General features: G+C 41.7%; 1 protein-coding gene across 1 annotated transcript in view; it reads left to right on the top strand.

Moving 5' to 3' along the window:
- Positions 1 to 6: 6 nt before the first annotated feature.
- The window catches only part of vash2 (vasohibin 2), a 35,607-nt gene continuing 16,905 nt past the window's right edge, over positions 7 to 18,708 (top strand). Inside the window, exons 1-4 of the mRNA XM_080883308.1 lie at positions 7 to 118; positions 14,940 to 15,028; positions 15,231 to 15,287; positions 15,593 to 15,667. Of these exons, the coding sequence (XP_080739434.1) occupies positions 38 to 118; positions 14,940 to 15,028; positions 15,231 to 15,287; positions 15,593 to 15,667 (302 nt within the window). The 5' untranslated portion in view covers positions 7 to 37. The remainder of the gene's footprint in view (positions 119 to 14,939; positions 15,029 to 15,230; positions 15,288 to 15,592; positions 15,668 to 18,708) is intronic.

The raw sequence follows: 18,708 nt of genomic DNA, 5'->3' as shown, positions 1-18,708 counted from the left end.
ATCTGGTTTTCCTATCGAGAGTGTCACCTGGGAGAGGATGTGGTCCCATGTGGCGGCCGTGCACCCTGACGGACAGGAGATGGTGGACAGGATACAAAATGCTACATACCTTCCCAAGGTAAGCCAGCTGGCCAAGGGACTGGGCCATCTCTCAGTGCTTTTAAATTCTCTACTGCAACAAATGTCTTTATTAATTAAACTAGATGTTATGCTTAGACATCTGTTGGTTTGTTTTGATTTGTTACTATCGTTTATGTGTTACAGAAGTGCATGCCATTTTTACTCACCACAGTAGTAAGGTTGGAATTGTTTTTACCTTGTGTGTGTGCATGTCCTACAAAAGCAGGTGTTTGTATGTCTGCCTTTCAACACGAAAGGGTTCAGATATGCATCTTACATCAAAATGAAGGCCAAGTTTGATCATGATTTGAGAAGTAACTTGCTCTGAGACAGGTGTGATCCTAGTGCTTTATGGACTCTAGTTTTTTATTATTTCATTACATTTAGATGGAGTTTATGGCAGCATTTTGGTGTTCACTGCACCCCAGTTTTTCTTTTGCCTGAAGCAACTATGATAGACTCCAGCATAAACCGGGTTGCAAAAGAAAACCTGGTTGGCATAGCACAAGACAGTTGAACTATTTTGTCTAATTTTCCTGCTAATTTTCCTTCTTTCTCATAACACCATAGCGTAATATTTCTCAGTTGAGCCAGAGGGCTTTTCAAATGACATCACTGTGTGTAGTAGTAAAAATATGACAGTTAGATGTGCACCAAGGTTTTCTTCACTGTTAATGGACTTTTTGTGAAGGGTTTCACTGAGCCCTCTGAGGTTCCTTGAATCTTCTCATCTCAAAGAAATTCAAAGATCTTCTGAATGTGCTGAATGTACTAGGCTGTCTAGTTTGTAGGGACTATATGATTGCCTGGGTTAGAGATGGGTATGTGGAATAGCCATGTTGGGACATAACTCTGTCCTTACATAACATACTTGGCTGCCACAAGATATATTAAATCATCAAGAGCTTTTTGAACGAACAGATGGATTTTAAAAGCATTATATATAGTATATATTCTATATTATATCCTATCTTGCAATGCACTTACTCGTCATTTTTATTATTGATTAGTATGCTTGGTATTTCCTTAATGAATCAAAGTGAAGCTTTTTAATTGTTTTTCACTTTCTGTCTTGTATGACATGAAATCCTCACGTCTGATTAGCTAAAACACATTTTAATTCTCACATATCCTATCTATAACCAGGCACATCACTGAGTATAAACTGTTATTCACAGATTCAGTGATTAAAGTTGACTACATTTAATTGACTAATTGTTGCAGTTAGATGAATCTACACTTGTATGGATCATTTGTTAACATTGCAAAGAAATTTTTTTTAAATAAATACATGTATCTGAGTCACTGCATTATAAAAAATACTGTTATCTAGCTGTGTTATCCTTCCTGTTGCTGTGACTGTTCCAACTTTAATGAGGAATTTATGTTTTTATAATGTTAGTCGGGGCGTCAGATAGTGTATCTCCAAGTCGTTGGCATAATGGTCGCCTTAGGTGTTGATGTCAGCCTGTTTTCACAGTCTGTTGTTTCTCGGATGCACACTCTCAGGTGTACACACAGACAAATGCATGGCATTACCATGACAACAGTAGTGCTAAATTGAGCCATCATACCTGTCAGTTGAAATTAGTTCTGCATTTTGGATTTGTCACATTGAGTGGGACTCGGTGTCACTTCTGAAACGCGTACACACACCACACACACACACACACACACACACACACACACACACACACACACACACACACACACACACACACACACACACACACACAGGCTTATTATCATAACCTGTTTGTTTGTTAGAAGACTGTTTCGATAACAATAATAGGGTATGCTTATAGTGGCATTAAGACCCAAGCAGCGGTTCCGAATGACAGCAACATCAGGAAGAAGGAACACGAGAAGCTCGAGAAATACCAAGGGCTCAGAGAAGAGCTCGAGAGGATGTGGAGGGTGAAGGTGTCGGTGGTCCCAGTGGTAATCGGAGCACTAGGTGCAATGACTCCCAAGCTAGGAGAGTGGCTCCAGCAGATCCCGGGAACAACAGCGGAGATCTCTGTCCAGAAGAGCGCAGTCCTAGGAACAGCTAAGATACTGCGCAGGACCCATAAGCTCCCAGCCCTCTGGTAGAGGACCTGAGCTTGAAGGATTGACCGCCCCCAGGGGCAAGTGGGGAATTTTTATTTATGTGTACATATATATATATATATATATATATATATATATATATATATATATATATATATATATATATATATTAGGGGTGCAACGATATTCGTATCGATATTGAACCGTTCGATACAGTGCTTTCGGTTCGGTACGCATATGTATCGAACAATACAACATTTGTAATTTATTTTATCAATTTTCCTTCTGACGATGCTGTCTGTGTTGAGCGCTCAGTGAATCTGTGTTCGACTACTCCGCCTAGGCTGCACTGTCCAGCGCAGATCCACTGAGCGTTCAACACAGACAGCATTGTCAGAAGGAAGAGCGCAGGGCAAGCTAGCGAGACAGAAGTTAAGCTCTCCTTGCAACAGGCAAATTGAACCTCATTCAGATCTGGCGTTTGGAATTATTTTGGTTTTCATGTGACATATGACCCTGAAGGTAAGCGAGTCATGGACTAAAGTAAAACAGTATGTTGGATGTGCCATGCAATGCTCAATTACATTGGTGTGAACTAGTGTGTTAGCGCAGTTAGCTCGTTAACGTGTTGGCCGTCTAGCCCCATGCACGGAGCGATCGGCGGTAGCTCGTTAACGGAGATTTGCCGTGTTGTGGCGTTAAGGTCATTTCAACGAGATTAACCTGAAAGCACTAGTGGGAACACAACGAATATGACTGCACATTTACGCCGACATCATCCTAGTGCAAAGACAAGTGGAAGCAGACAAAAAAAAGCAAGCTTGCTACTAACTTTAGCTGAGTCATTTAGACAGCTGTTAGCACATGATTCTCTTTATATGTTTAATATGCTGCTGAGAATATAGCCCAGAAGAAGCGGATAGTATAGCTTTTATTTTGGAAAGAGACATTTCTCTGTAATAAACTCTCTTTTCCAAAGATGAGTGATTCCTCAATCAGATACAGGGCTCGCAATATCGCTAGCCCGACGTCCCGGGGCTAGAGATTTTTTCAGTCGGGCTACCAAAATCTATCTCTTCCCTGCCCGTCGGGCTATTGTAGGAAAAATATATGTCAATGCTTTTGCATTCTTTCAGAAATGTAGCTGGGTAATTATGTCATTGGCATCGGTGAGCCACTGTCAATATGTGACATATTGAAGTCGCGTTTGAATTTGCGCTTGTTTTTTTGCTTTCACTTTGCAATCGTGCGAACTGTGTATAGAGAGCGACAGCACTGATCTGTGAGTGATGATAATTTGTGCACCAATTCCTCTGACATCGTCTTATTAATCGTTAGCTTACTATGCAAACATGACAAGTGAAATCTCCCGCAGCAAGCTTAAACATGTGAGAGGTTGATCGCGCAGAGAATCGCTGAGCTTATGTGAGTGCGTGTGTAAAAGCATTTCAGTTCTGCTGAGCCAAATAAGACAGGTCAGGGTGAAGAAGTGACAGCCAAAGAAAAGCTTACCACAAAACGGAGAAGTTATGACAAATCAGACTATAAGGCAAAAAGAAAGTGCAGCTTTATGGTTTCATGGACAAAAGAATTTCTGTGGCTGCAATATGATGAGCTAAATAACCAGGGCTGCACATAAGTGGTCCGCAGGTGCGCATTCGCTGTCAAAATAAAAAACATGCACAAGGGTTAGGGTTAAATTTAAAAACTGTGCTTTTGAGTTAAAATATATATGTATAATTTTAATAAATGACAAATTAAAAATGCATGAACATTCTTTTGTATCGAAAAAATATCGAACCGTGACACCAAAGTATCGAACCGAACCGTGAATTTTGTGTATCGTTGCACCCCATATATATATAAGCTTGAAACCTGGATACCCCGTAGCCGGTTACCAAGATTACGTGAAGTACCCTCAGAAGGTCTGCTAGATGATGTTAATGCAGCACTACGGACAATACCTACAACCACGATTACCGACACTAACAAGCTGATCTACAATACGGCAGCAGTGATCAGTGAGATGCTTGGCTACAAGTTGAACAGCCACAAGGGGCAGTACCCTCCATGGAGAAGGAGGCTAGAGGGCAAGATCAAAGTAGCACGGAGGGAGGTTAGCCAACTAACGGAGTTGCAGAAAGGTGCGACTTACCTATTGGCTAAAGAAGCTGACTGCACTCCACGAGCGTCTGGCAGCACAAATGAACCAGCTGCTAGTTAACGAGAGACACCCGGAATGGCTAACCGAAAGTCGGACGGTCCTGATCCCCAAGGACCCCAAGAAGGGACCGGTCCCCTCCAACTACCGACCAATAACCTGCCTCAGTACTACATGGAAGCTCCTGTCAGGCATCATATCGGCTAAGATGAACAGGCACATGGGTCAATACATGAGTGGGACACAGAAAGGAATTAGCAAGAATACCAGAGGCGCAAAACACCAGCTACTGGTAGACAGAACAGTCAGCCGAGACTGCAAGACCAGACTGACCAACCTGTGCACTGCCTGGATTGATTACAAGAAGGCCTATGACTCAATGCCCCACAGCTGGATACTGGAATGCCTAGAATTGTACAAGATCAATGGGACCCTAAGAGCCTTCATCAGGAACTCAATGGGGATGTGGCGTACAACACTAGAGGCCAACTCCAAGCCCATAGCACAAGTCACCATCAAGTGCGGGATCTACCAAGGAGATGCTCTGTCCCCACTGCTGTTCTGCATAGGCCTGAACCCCCTCAGTGAGATCATTAACAAGACTGGCTACGGATACCGACTACGGAACGGAGCAGTTGTCAGCCACCTCCTGTACATGGATGACATCAAGCTGTATGCCAAGAGTGAACGAGACATCGATTCACTGATCCACACTACCAGGCTATACAGCAATGACATTGGAATGTCGTTCGGACTGGAGAAGTGTAGTCGGATGGTAACAAAGAGAGGGAAGGTAGTCAGAACTGAGGGGATTGAACTACCAGAAGGCAACATTGCAGACATAGAGGACAGTTACAAGTACCTGGGGATCCCGCAGGCAAATGGGAACCATGAAAAGGCTGCTAGAAAGGCTGCAACCACCAAGTACCTGCAGAGGGTCAGGCAAGTCCTGAGGAGTCAGCTGAATGGTAAGAACAAGATCCGGGCCATCAACACGTACGCCCTGCCCGTGATCAGATACCCTGCTGGGGTAATAGGCTGGCCAAAGGAGGAGATAGAAGCCACTGACATAAAGACAAGAAAGCTCCTTACCATGCATGGAGGGTTTCACCCCAAGTCCAGCACCCTGAGGCTGTACGCTAAGCGGAAGGAAGGGGGCCGGGGACTGGTGAGTGTCAGCACCACAGTCCAGGATGAGACAACGAACATCCAAGAATACATTGGGAAGATGGCCCCAACTGACCGAGTGCTCAGTGAATACCTCAGGCAGCAGAAACCCAAGAAAGAGGAGGGAGACGAGGAACCATCATGGAAGGACAGGCCCCTGCACGGTATGTACCACCGGCAGATAGAGGAGGTGGCTGATATCCAGAAATCCTACCAGTGGCTGGACAAAGCTGGACTGAAAGACAGCACAGAGGCACTAATCATGGCAGCACAAGAACAAGCTCTGAGTACAAGATCCATAGAGGCTGGGGTCTATCACAGATGCCCCAGAGACAATCCAGCACATAACAGCAGGGTGCAAGATGCTAGCAGGCAAGGCATACATGGAACGCCATAACCAAGTGGCCGGCATAGTGTACAGGAACATCTGTGCCGAGTATAACCTGGAAGTCCCGAGGTCAAAATGGGAGATGCCCCCAAGGGTGGTGGAGAATGACCGAGCTAAGATCCTGTGGGACTTCCAGATACAGACGGACAAAATGGTGGTGGCTAACCAACCGGACATAGTGGTGGTAGACAAACAGAAGAAGACGGCCGTAGTGATCGATGTAGCGGTTCCGAATGACAGCAATATCAGGAAGAAGGAACACGAGAAGCTGGAGAAATACCAAGGGCTCAGAGAAGAGCTCGAGAGGATGTGGAGGGTGAAGGTAATGGTGGTCCCCGTGGTAATCGGAGCACTAGGTGCGGTGACTCCCAAGCTAGGCGAGTGGCTCCAGCAGATCCCGGGAATAACATCGGAGATCTCTGTCCAGAAGAGCGCAGTCCTGGGAACAGCTAAGATACTGCGCAGGACCCTCAAGCTCCCAAGCCTCTGGTAGAGGACCCGAGCTTGAAGGATAAACCGCCCGCAGGGGCGTGCTGGGTGTTTTTTATATATATATATAAACACATATTTATCTTTGTCTGTTGCTTCTGAGGCCCCTCAGCCCAGATTTTCCTCATAGTTTCCCGTCAGTGATTTGGATGAATGCTTGTTGTTTTGCAGGCAGAGGTGAAGGGAATCCGGTTGTTGTTTGGCTCTGCTAATTGGCCATGTGGTCATTAGTGACCTGGTTGGCTAGCAATGCCAAACTCACTTACTGTGTTCCAGATACAAGGACAGCATCAGGTTGTGTGTGCACACAAACACACTAAACTGTGCCTTGTATATGTAGAAGTATCTACTTTTGGACAGATTTAGCGTTGCATATTGTAAGACACACTACAACTTGCAGTCTTCAGTGAAGCAATAATTAATACGAAGAAAATATAAACACATTTTTATGTAAACAATTAGTCTACTTTTTAAAACCTTCAAATTGATGTTTTTTTTCTTCAGTGTGTCTAATCTAGACTTGCATACATTATGAATCAAGTCTCACAAATAACCTGTTAAATAAAACTGTTTAAAAGTCCGCTGTGTTGGACTACAACTCATAGTCTGTGTTCTTAGTCAACTCGGTGTCATAGCCCATGAACATGATTCCACTTCAAAGGTGGAGTTGGAATCTGTCCCGCCGCAGGTCAAGATCAGACCACCAAAGTCACTAGTGATTCTAAGCGTTATTGAGAGCTTAGGCAAAAATTCACAGGGGGTCACCTTTAACCAGGGATCAGTACCGTTATGTTGCAAAATTGGCTTAACTCAATTCAATCTCATAACAGCCAACAGAGTTCCTCTGCTAGCTAAGTTAACCAATGAACTAATATGACGTTAAGTAATGCTAAGAATCACCACTTAAATCTGATTTACAAGTATAATAAAAAAAAACCATCAGCTGTGTAAGTTATACTTCATCTACCATTTTTGTTATTTGTTTCCATGGATTTCGATTCCTGTCTCTGTCTATTGTAATGTCTTGTGTTGGTGCTTTATGTAGGTATCTCCATTGTCAGTTGGTTTCCATTGTAACTTTGTTGATATGTAACCTGGCCCCGTGGGGCGACCGTGGCTCAGGGGATTGGGAAGCTCATCTCTAACCGGAAGGTTGCTGCTTCAATCCCCCTGCTCTCTCTGTCCTGGTCGTTGTGTCCTTGGGCAAGACACTTTACCCTACCGCCTACTGGTGTTGGCCAGAGGGGCCGATGGCGCGATATGGCAGCCTCGCTTCTGTCGGTCTGCCCCAGGGCAGCTGTGGCTACAACTGTGGTTTGCCTGCATCAGTGTGTGAATGTGAGAGTGAATGAATAGTGGGATTGTAAAGCGCTTTAGGTGCCTTGAAAAGCGCTATATAAATCCAATCCATTATTGTAACCTGATACTCCTTCTAGTATGTGTATGTGTGTGTGTGTCTATAAGGTGTAAAACGGGTGGTTACCACAGATACAGTCACAACTAACCAAGGTGGGTTAACTGTGCTTTAAGGTGGGGAAAGAGAACAAGGAGAAGACATGAGAGTGAAAATGGTTTTGCTTCCCTAATAGGACCGACAGTGAAAGCCAAAAATGTTTAATTAACTTATTAATTAGCATATTATCGTCATATAGTGTAATCTGAATTTGGTAGTCTCTGTTAATGTGACATTTCTAACAGCTGCTGTTTATAAAATGTAAATTTATAATTTATATAAATTTACATTTTATAAACCATTTGTCGTATGACAGTAAGACAAATGGTGAGAGGAACATCATTAGCCACGATATAACTTTGTAAAGATAGTGCAACATGTGGTAGCTTGACATGCTTTTTAAAATATAGGTCAGTATTACAGTCTATGACCAGAATCCTTGTCACCATTCTCTGTGTCCTAACACCATACCACAGCACCCAAATAATCCCTCTAATACAATCTGGGTGGTGGATAATCTCTGAATACCAACTGGACTGCCTGAAGGGTTTTTGATGGGGAAACAAAACAAGCGAGAACTCTACAGAGCAAAGATCTGTTTTACAACCAAAGCTTGAAAGAAATGATTTGATTCAGGATATAGTGTCTCCAAAAGTTGCAAGCCTTGTAAACTACACCATAATTACAGCCAGTGCTCACTTTGCAATTTTTCCTGAGGGTTTTAAATTTTCACTAATTTTATCTGAAACATTTCGGTAAGCCCTAAAAGCACAGCGTGACAGGTTGAAGCATGAGTCTGTTTTCATGTCCTGCTGTGTGTTCTGTTGTGCTACATCTGAGGCTTGGTTACTGGTCAGTGGAACATGAGCTAAATCTAACTGTACAGATGCTGTCAGTCGAGGGGAAGGATACATTTGTTTTTCATTTCCTTTGCACTCTCTTTCCCCGAAGCACCCAATATCCATGGACCTGGTTTTCTGGGCTAAATCTGGTCGGGTAGCCGTGGCCTCTAAAAAGTCCCAGTCTTTACATGTACACTTGGCTGAACAATGGCAATTAATCTTCTCAGGCTATTACAACAGATTGAATACAGCTTATTTGCAACCATTCACTAAATCACACTAACCAATTTACTTCTGATTAGAGTCTAAAATCAGGTGAAATTTGGTTCCTAAGAGACAACCAGCCATTGTTTCAAAAGTGCAGACATGTTGATTTTTATTTGGATTTCGATTCTTCTGGTTCCTGCTCACTATTTTAAATCACGAGACTTTGACTGCCTTTCTCCTAGCTTTAATTTGTGCTTTATGGACTGGATTTTGGTCCTTACTCTTATACACTTGACTGACTTTAATAAATACTGCACTATAGATTTTAATCTGTTTAGAGAGATGGGTTAATCTTTACTTTACTGATCCCACAAGGGAAATTGTTGTGTTACAGCAGCAGGATAAAGAATAAAATACAATCTACAATAAACAACATTAAGTAAAAGTCCTCCAGGTACATAGTGAGGGTCTTATACTGCCAGAAAAACAACTTATGTATGCAACAGATTTTTAAAAAAGAAAAGAAAAATTGGGTTAAGTTAAAGAAGAGTAAAAGGTACGATTAAGAGAGTAGATAGTAGAGCAAAGTGCATTAATAAATAATATGTGCACTATAAATCTAAGAAACAGCTGTAGAAAGATAGAATACAGAAAGCTGAGTTAAGGTGTTGCTCCACAGACAGATATCAGGTTGTTTTTAACCTTTGTCACTGCGAACATATGTTTAGCATCATCATCATGGCTTGCTTACTTAAGTTTCCAAAAAAAACGTGATGAAGCTCAAGCAAGACTTATGGACCAAGGATGAGCTTATCTTGGACTTTTCATCTGTTGCACCACCCAACCTAAAAACCTTACAGCTCTGCAGTCTTCCTCTTACGTAGGCCAATCCCCTTCCACTGTCAATGATACCGCTCATCTGGTCTGTTTACATCACCAGTGGAGGAGAGCCAGTTGTTTTGGCGAGATGCAAGAGCTCCTGGGTATAGCCAACGTTGTCCGGGCTAAAACCAAACTCAAAATCACATGTCTACTTCATGCAGCTCAGAGCCTCAAGCAGGAAGTCTGCAGGGGTTATATCTTCTGATGCCTGGAGATTTTGTAGCAGTGGTGAAAAGAAAGGGACAGGGGACAGTTTTTGACAGGACAGTAGAGTAAATGGGAAGTCAGAGAGAGAAAACAGGGCAATGAAATGCAAAACCATGGCCCCTGCAGTGACCTGCTCAACCCAATGTAAAATATTAAAAAGCCATAGTGTAATGGCTTTTTTGCTTTACTTTTCTACATCTGGCAAAGTGTTGGTCATCACGTTTTTCAGTTTTCTTTCAGGGAGGAATTCTTTTAAGGGTAAATGTTTCTCTTCAATGACAATAGGATTTATTTATTTTGGTTGGCCTTAACAGATCACAGTACAACTATAACCTTTTAGCATTGCCCCAGCAGAATGACCTGAGTGACATAACAAGTGACATAACAACAAGAAAGCAGGAAAAAAATCTGCAGCTGACAGATTCCCAAAATGATATTATTTTTGTGGGATAGTTTAGCGAATATGACCTGTTATATATATTAGGGCTGCCACAAACGATTATTTTGATAGTCGACTAGTCACCAATTATTTTTGCGATTAGTCGACTAATCAGATCATGCATCCATTGAGCGTAAAACCTACAGCTTATTGCACCAGCATGCATCTGCTCTTATATAACTATCATTAGCTTACAGCTTTTAAGTGTTTTAGGTATGTGCTAACTAAAAATAAAGACAAGATGATTGTTTAATTTTTAATGAAATTTACAGATTGTTTCGGTGAAGTTTAATAAACTCAGCCGTCTGCTCCTTGCTATCTAAAATATAACGGGACCCCGGAGTATATTCTCGAGCATCTCACACTTCTGATAGTCAGTTGTCTGCTTGACGTTTACTCAGCTGTGTAAAAACTATAACTTGAATCGCAGCCAAACTGATTTACTCAGGAACAAATAAAATACCGAAAAAAGCCAAACAATAACATTTTAAGTTATCTTAGTGACTTGTATATCATGTTTAACCTGAGTAGCGAAAGACAGCGGTGGGTTTGAAAATGATGTGCCGGGAGTCCGGTGTTCTCACGGGCTCTAGTGAGCCTTGAACCTGGGCTAGGTATCGAGCTGGTGGGTAACAGACGTCTCCGAAAACGTCAGAGCGCTTTTGAAAATATGAGATGTCTTCTTCTTCTTCAGGGTTTAACGGTTGGCATCCTTGTACATGCAGTGCTGCCATCTTCTGTTTCAGTCCGTTATTACACTCTTAAATCCTACTACTTATTCCTGCGTCTTTTGGGATATTACAAAGCTTCAAACGACGCGTCAACTATTAAATTGGTCGTCGACGATTTTGATAGTCGACGTAATCGTGACTAGTCGACTAATCGTGGCAGCCCTAATATATATCAGGGTCCAGAGTAAAACAGTGCTGCTGAATTACAGACATCCCTATGTGTGTAATTCAAGTAGAGATGTTTTGGCTCGGACGTTGATACATATGGACGCCTGCCAACAAGGATTACTGCAGACAGATGTGCTCTGAGGCAAAGAATTACAGACAGCAGCAGTAATCTTCAAGAAGGTTCAAGGTTCTTTATTCATCACATGCATAGTTATACAGGTATAACACACAGTGAAATGTAGCCTGACTTGTGCAAAAGGGAGGGGGGGGGGAGAACATTATATATAATATATACATTCGGTGACTGTGTGTGTGCATCAGATTTGAATCACAGATAGCAAAGTTGCTTTTATTTTAAAATTTAATTAATATGACCATAAACTGAAACTGTGTGTGTGTGTGTGTGTGTGTGTGTGTGTGTGTGTGTGTGTGTGTGTGTGTGTGTGTGTGTGTGTGTGTGTGTGTGTGTGTGTGTGTGTGTGTGTGTGTGTGTGCTTATCATAGTCTTGCAGCAGATACAAGCCACAGTTAAGTACTGCTGTCTGCAGTGAACTAGTGGAAGCCTTCAGGGAATGCTGTCATTACTTTTCATACAAATGAAAAAAGGAAGTCTTATGCTGAGGATTAATCATTGGTGTCTCAGCTGTCTTTTTTGCACACACGCTCAGAGAAAAAGGCATTCCTTGGGATGTCCCGCTCTAAAGATAACTTGACAACAGGAAATTTGATCGGTCTCTCTCCCTCTTTCTGTCCTGCTTATTTGTTTTGAATATTTCATCACACAGAGCAAAAGTGCTTTAAAGGTTGTAGAGGACACAGCTATCTGTAGTATCTGTCACCTTAGTATTACCCAGCATACATTAAAGACAAAAACACTCATCTGTTTATTTATACTCCCAAAAAGCTTGGATAGATAAGGCATGGAATTGTAAATAAATTTACATGTCTTGCTCAGCTTTAATAATTTGTTAACAACAGCTGAGCCTGTTCTTAAAACTAGTTATAAAATTAATTTGACTCTTGGCAATTATTCTGCAGTTCTCTTACTATTTTCCACCTCCTTTTCTTTCTTATACTGCCTTTTACTGCTCATCCCCCATTTCCATCAAACAATTTAAAATTCAAAAACCAGGACAGTCATACTGTCTCCTCTGTGTCCCAGTCGCTTTGTATTTTGTCTGTGCTGCTGGATGGGATATGTTAGTCCTTGAGACCCAGCAGAGGGGAGACGGATACAGATGATGTTTAGACCTGGTGGATGTAAAGCTGGCTCTGGACTGTAGAGGTGGAGAAAAAACATGTTGGTGAAGATACAGAAGGAGGACAAAATGACATATGAGAAGAGGGAGAAAAACGAGGGGCGTTACAGAAAGGGGGGAAAAAGATGATAGATACGAATATAATGGGAAAGAAAGGGCAAAAGAAGAGTAGAGTAGAGTAGAGTAGAGATGACTATAAAAACATAACAAAAGGATGGTTGGAGAAGAAAGAGGAAAAGGGACAAGCTTACAGAGGAGGGAGGAAAACAGGAAAGGAACCAGTGACAGATTAATTATCAGTGTTAACTGTGGCTCTGAACTGATGCTCTCCAAGCTGAACTCTTAATAGACAGGGGGAAGGCTACTGCATCCTGACACTGTGTTGCTGTCTACAGTATATTATAGTTAATAAGAGTGTGCTGCATATTGTACATATATGTCCAATGTGATTGCTTAACGCACGCTTCACAAGGACATTAAGCTGTGCAAGTCACCATCATCCTTTTACTGTAGCGGAAAGGAGAGAGGGGAGGATGATAACGGAGAGATCAGCACTCATCTCACTCCCTGACCCAGACGAAAGCCGCTTTAGTGTGTTTGTGCGCGCGCACGTGTTTGTGTGTGTGTCAGCTGCTGTAGCCACTCCATAACGCCTTAGTGAGGATTTCACTACATGAGAGATTATGTGGTAGTAAAACCTGCTATTTACTGGTTTGGGCCAGCTGGCAGACTGATTTATGGGCTGAATGACTTTTGACTTGCCTAATAACTGTACGAGTGGCCAGTTGGCTGATTATTTTATTTGCTCTGTGACTTACTGTCTGACAGGTTGCCTGGCTGGCTTGGCGTCTGCTTTAAAGTCGATTTGACTTTTTTGTCTCTATGGAAACACAAGTTAATTGGCAACCATTTAAGCTAGATTTAATAGATTTCAATTTCAATTGAGCCTTGTCAGATATTAGTTTAAACATATGTGTGTGTAGCCTGTATACTGTAGCAGTACTGTACTGAGTGGGATCAGGCTAACTGTCAAAATTGTCAAACCATCGTAGATTATGGACAAACCAAGGGACCTAGATGAAACGGTCAGATGTAGGATAGCATCAGCTCAGTTTCACTGAGGCTACACTGGCCCAAACATAAATACACTAAAGTGTGTATGTGAATTTTAACTGCATGTTCCACATAACATATCACATAAACCCTTGAACCAGTCCGAAGTTAATCACCTTTGATCATTTCAATTTAGTTGTGTCATATAGCTTAGCCTTCTACCAAGAAGCTGGCTGCACATAGAAATGAAATTAGCATTTCTATCATTTTAAGTTTGGGCTCAAAAAAAACATATAATGCTGCAATTTTATAAATATGTTTTGGGTTACAGTGTGACTCTGTTTGTTGTGACAGCATTAGTGATTAAATTAGAAATGTGTCTGTTTATCATACATGAACGAGGCCAACAACTGAAGCGTGTAGGTGAAATACCTCCTGTGGGACTGTAAAACAAACCTTTCTGACTTCCTTCTTTTTAAATCTTTCTTTATGGAAACGAAAGACAAGCGACCAAAAACACTGTAGCATGCAGAGCTGTGTCACCATGTTGTTCTGTTGTCCTCCTTCTCACTTCCCTTTTTATGCTGTCAATAAAGAATGGAGCAAAACCCACAGGAAATGATAGGCCTTGTGCTATGGTTCACCCTTCCTGCACACAAACACGCGCAAACACACACACACACACACACACACACACACACACACACACACACACACACACACACACACACACACACACACACACACACACACACACACACACACACACACACATATATGTACATCACGCAGGCTGCCTGTGTATGAGGAAGCTTCAGTCTGTATTTCAGCCTGACTCACCCTCTCTTGGTGTGGTCGCGTCTGTTCATGTATCCACACTTGCAGCCGCTGTTTCCTCTTTGTACTGGTTCTTGTTGAGGTGAAACAGCTGCCAAAGCAGCAGTGGGAGTTCATTTTCACCACATGTTGCTGTTCACCATGTGGGTATCTGTGGGCGTAGAGGTGGTGCAGAGAACATGACCCTAATATCTTGAGTTAGAGACTTGCTCATGTTGTGTGTCAGACATGCACTGCACTCGAGTATAAAGAGAGGTGAGTTTCTAATGAGGTGTTTGTTGTTTAAAAATAAAGAAGACTGGTTTAAGGAACAGCGGTGTGTGTCAGCTATATGAGATGCAATGAGTCACAGCACATTAGGAATGCAGGGTTTTTTTAAAGATGGCGGAAGGTGGTTTGGGGGCTCTGAGTGTTACCATATGTCGACTTACTGAAAATGATGTGGAAAAAATATCTCTAATGCTCTCTCTTTTTCTCTTTCCAGCATCCAATTCCCTCAATTCCAACTTTCAAGCCATCCATGTCTGTCCCAGACTGGCTGTTGGCCGTCCAAAACTTCATGAAGGCTCTGCAGTATCCTTTATCACAAGCACGACAGGGAGGACAGTATAAGCTTTTATCTGTCAGGTGAAGCTAGTCCTGCTTGTGCCTCACATCATTGGATGCTCTTATAGACTTTAAGTGATCAAAACACCATAATCACTTATGTCAATAGGAGTTGAGCCACAGGACTGAAGTGTTGTAAAGTCGCTGTTGTCCCTGACATTTCCATCAGATATAACCACACAGGAACTCAGTTCTTTGAAATCAAGAAGAGCCGTCCACTGTGTGGGTAAGTGAACTGCAGCTTTGGCAAGTACATGTAACTGTACACTGTGACTCAATCACAGTAATATAAACAGAACTGTCCTGTTATCACCCTTTTGTCATCATCTTTACTGATTGGATGAAAAGCTGGCTTGAATAGGAAGCAACAGCTAAGTTGCTTGAGTTACTTGATTATGACTTTGGGATGTAACATTACCACAGTGCCTAAATCATGTGTCTAATTCAATGCTGTCTCTGTGCAAGGTGTATTGCTTCCAACCCTTCCCTTTCCTTCCTCTTCCTCGTCTCATCATCTTCCTCCCCATTCAGATTAATGGAGACAGCAAGAGAGATGATCAGGGAGTCTTTACCAATCAAATGCCTCGAGGCCGTCATCTTGGGAATGTATCCTTTCCTGTATATACACACACACACACACGCACACGCACACACACGCACACACACTAAGCAGAGGGCCAAAAGGTCATTTTGTTATTTGTGGGTGAAATCAATAAGACATGCTGCTGTAATATCCTAATGCTCCCCACCATTGCCACTCTTTCCAGCGCTTGCCGTGTTGCTTGGCAACAAGCCCACTTCAAAGTTTAACCGACACCCCCCCCCCCCCCCCCCCCCCAATACTCACCAGCTTAGTATCATCCAGCAGAGCTTAAATTTGAAAGCAGCAGTGCTTTATTTTTGCAACTCCTTCTCTATTGCGATTTGAGAAAGTGTTTTTTCAATTCCTTGAAAACATGTTTGCTTATGGCAAAATTAGAATCTGAACTCGTTCTTCATCATTGTTCTAAAAGGAAATGTTTGTTTTGACTATTTACCACAAGTGATTTGCCAGTTGTTTTGTTGTTGTTGTTGTTGTTTTTGATATGCTGAACTGTAATGCTTTTCCATGCACTAAACTCCAAATAAAGCCATGCAGAGGTGCTTAAAAACTGCAGTTATTCTAGTGGCTACTTGGTTCCAAAGGCCAGTTGACACCCAAATGGCTATCTTCACAGAAATACACTTGTACTGAGTATGTGTGCCATTTTGAAGAAAATGTTATAAAGTGATTTTATTTTTAAATGGTAAATTCACTAAGGCGCTGACCCCAACAGTGTAATTCAGCCTCATTCAGCTGTTAAACCATCCTTGATTTAGAGTTATTGTTTAAAATGACTGTTGTAGCAAATGTGCTGCTTCTGTTTTGTTTCATTGATTATGTTTATCAGACCAAAGTAACATGTCAAAAGTAACATTTTTCCATATTGAAAAAATATATTACCAGCTTTAACCATTAAACTGAAAGATACAAAGTATTATTTGATCTATCAGCAGATGTTGAACAGTGGCGGTTTGGATGGTCCTGTGTTTAAATCCAGTCTGGGGCCTTTCTGTATGGCCTTTCCAGTGTATACCCCACCTGTTGCCCCAACAGAGCTTGGATATGCTTCATCCCTTACCCTGAATTAGATAAGCAGAGCAAAAAGGGATGGATGATTTTTCAGAAGTTGAATTCTTTTTGAATTTCGGTCCACACTTTATAAAGCCTACCACATTGCATTGCAACATTCATTTGATTGATTGGATTTGCACACCTGTGAAATAATGGCTTAGTTTGCAAAACAAAATATATTAAAATTGTTTCAGTGCAACCAAATACTTTTCAAATACAAGCAGCAGGTCAGGAAACTAGGACTTTTGAGTGTCACCAGATGAGAGATTTCCCTCCCCGTCTGTGAACTGTTGGTCCAGTTTCGCATGTGCTAGTTTCATATTTGCTTTCCTCAAGGGCTGTAAGGGTGACAGCTGACAGTGACTTTAATTGAGACTGGCTTTAGGGAGAGAGTGAGCTGGGGGGGACGGTAGGAGCTCTGGGGGGCGGGGGGTCACCATAGGACAGGAGAATTTATAAGACAGTGGCAGTTTTAGTTTTTTTTGTTTGTTTTGTTTTTCCATTTGCTGCATGCCCTTTAAAGAACCCCACAGTGACATTCAGAGCTATAAGAGACAGTAATTGTGTGGTTTCACCTTTGGTTGTGTTATGAGGTCAGGACTGATAAATATAATTTAAGCGGGGGGAAAAGAAAAGTTCTCAGGCCCCAGCGAGAATTGAACTCACGACCCCTGGTTTACAAGACCAGTGCTCTAACCACTGAGCTATGAGGCCTCACCTGTTGACCGCAGTGGTTTACGTGTAATTTGAATGTCAACCAAGGCCACACCAATTAATAGACACGCCTTCCTTGGATTCCAGCTATTGTTATGCTAATGCATAACCAACCTAACCAGTTGATTTTGAAATGTCTTAACGCAATGGATCATCAGTATTAAATAATGTCCTAAATAATATTATCACACATAAAATACAGTGACTTAAAAGACATAAAAATCTGTATGGATCATTGTGAAACAAGAATGACCCAGTGTCATTCACACACATTTACCTGCAACGTTAACCTACCTGGTAACTCAATCAAAACACTTCATTTGTGAGAAAGAGTCACGCTGTGAGAAGTAGTGGAAAGCCAAGATAGAAACGTAGGCAAGAAAAAGGGATGAGTAGCCACTGTTGTAGTCTGTAATGGTGGGGGCTGTCTGTCTGGGTTTAGTCTGCTTCTGGTTCTCTGTTCTTCCACGTTATCAGTGATCTGAAATCTCTCCAGGATACGCAGGGTTTATCTTGGGTCCAACCAGCTCTGTGTGTGTGCATGCATGTGTTTGCATGCGTGCATGTATACGCGTGTGTGTGTGTGTGTGTGTGTGTGTGTGTGTGTGTGTGTGCGTGTGTGTGTGTGTGTGTGTGTGTGTGTGTGACATGTCCCATTGTATTAGCCATCACTGACTGGTGCTTTGCAGAGTAAGGCTAGAGCACAAAGCAGCCTCCACTTGAATCCTAGTGTAAAACTTAGTTGTTTATAAATATCAAAATAATCCAGCAAAATCTGCCATTATACAATATATATAAACAGCATGAAGCATGTAATATATATATATATATATATATATATATATATATATATATATATATATATATATATATATATATATATATATAATATAATATAAGGTTTTACTGTTTTAAAATAAGGAAAGACCACAAAGCTGGATGTATCCTAGTATATCCTTGATTAAAGGAAAAAATATATGTAAAGGGAATTTTATGCTTCTAAAATATTATCTTTAATCTTTGCACTGACATAGAAACTTGAGGAAGGGAGGGTAGAGGATTGGAGAGGAAAAGGATGCAAAAGGTAAGAGGAACAGTGAGAGAGTTAACCAGAACATTGTTGCTGCAACGAATTTATATTTATTATTAAGCTTTTTCAGTTACCTCTGCTTTTCAGAAACAGAACAAGTATGGATTTCTGTTGCATTAGAGCATCCCTGTGGGGCAGAGAAACTAATCCACAGAGGTTTGTTTTAATTTTTGCTTTAGAATTGACAGA

Source organism: Rhamphochromis sp. 'chilingali', assembly GCF_963969265.1.
Source record: "Rhamphochromis sp. 'chilingali' genome assembly, chromosome: 5".
NCBI classification, from domain to species: domain Eukaryota; kingdom Metazoa; phylum Chordata; class Actinopteri; order Cichliformes; family Cichlidae; genus Rhamphochromis; species Rhamphochromis sp. 'chilingali'.
The sequence above is the reverse complement of the archived record's forward strand: the minus strand, read 5'-3'. Positions and strand labels throughout refer to the sequence as shown.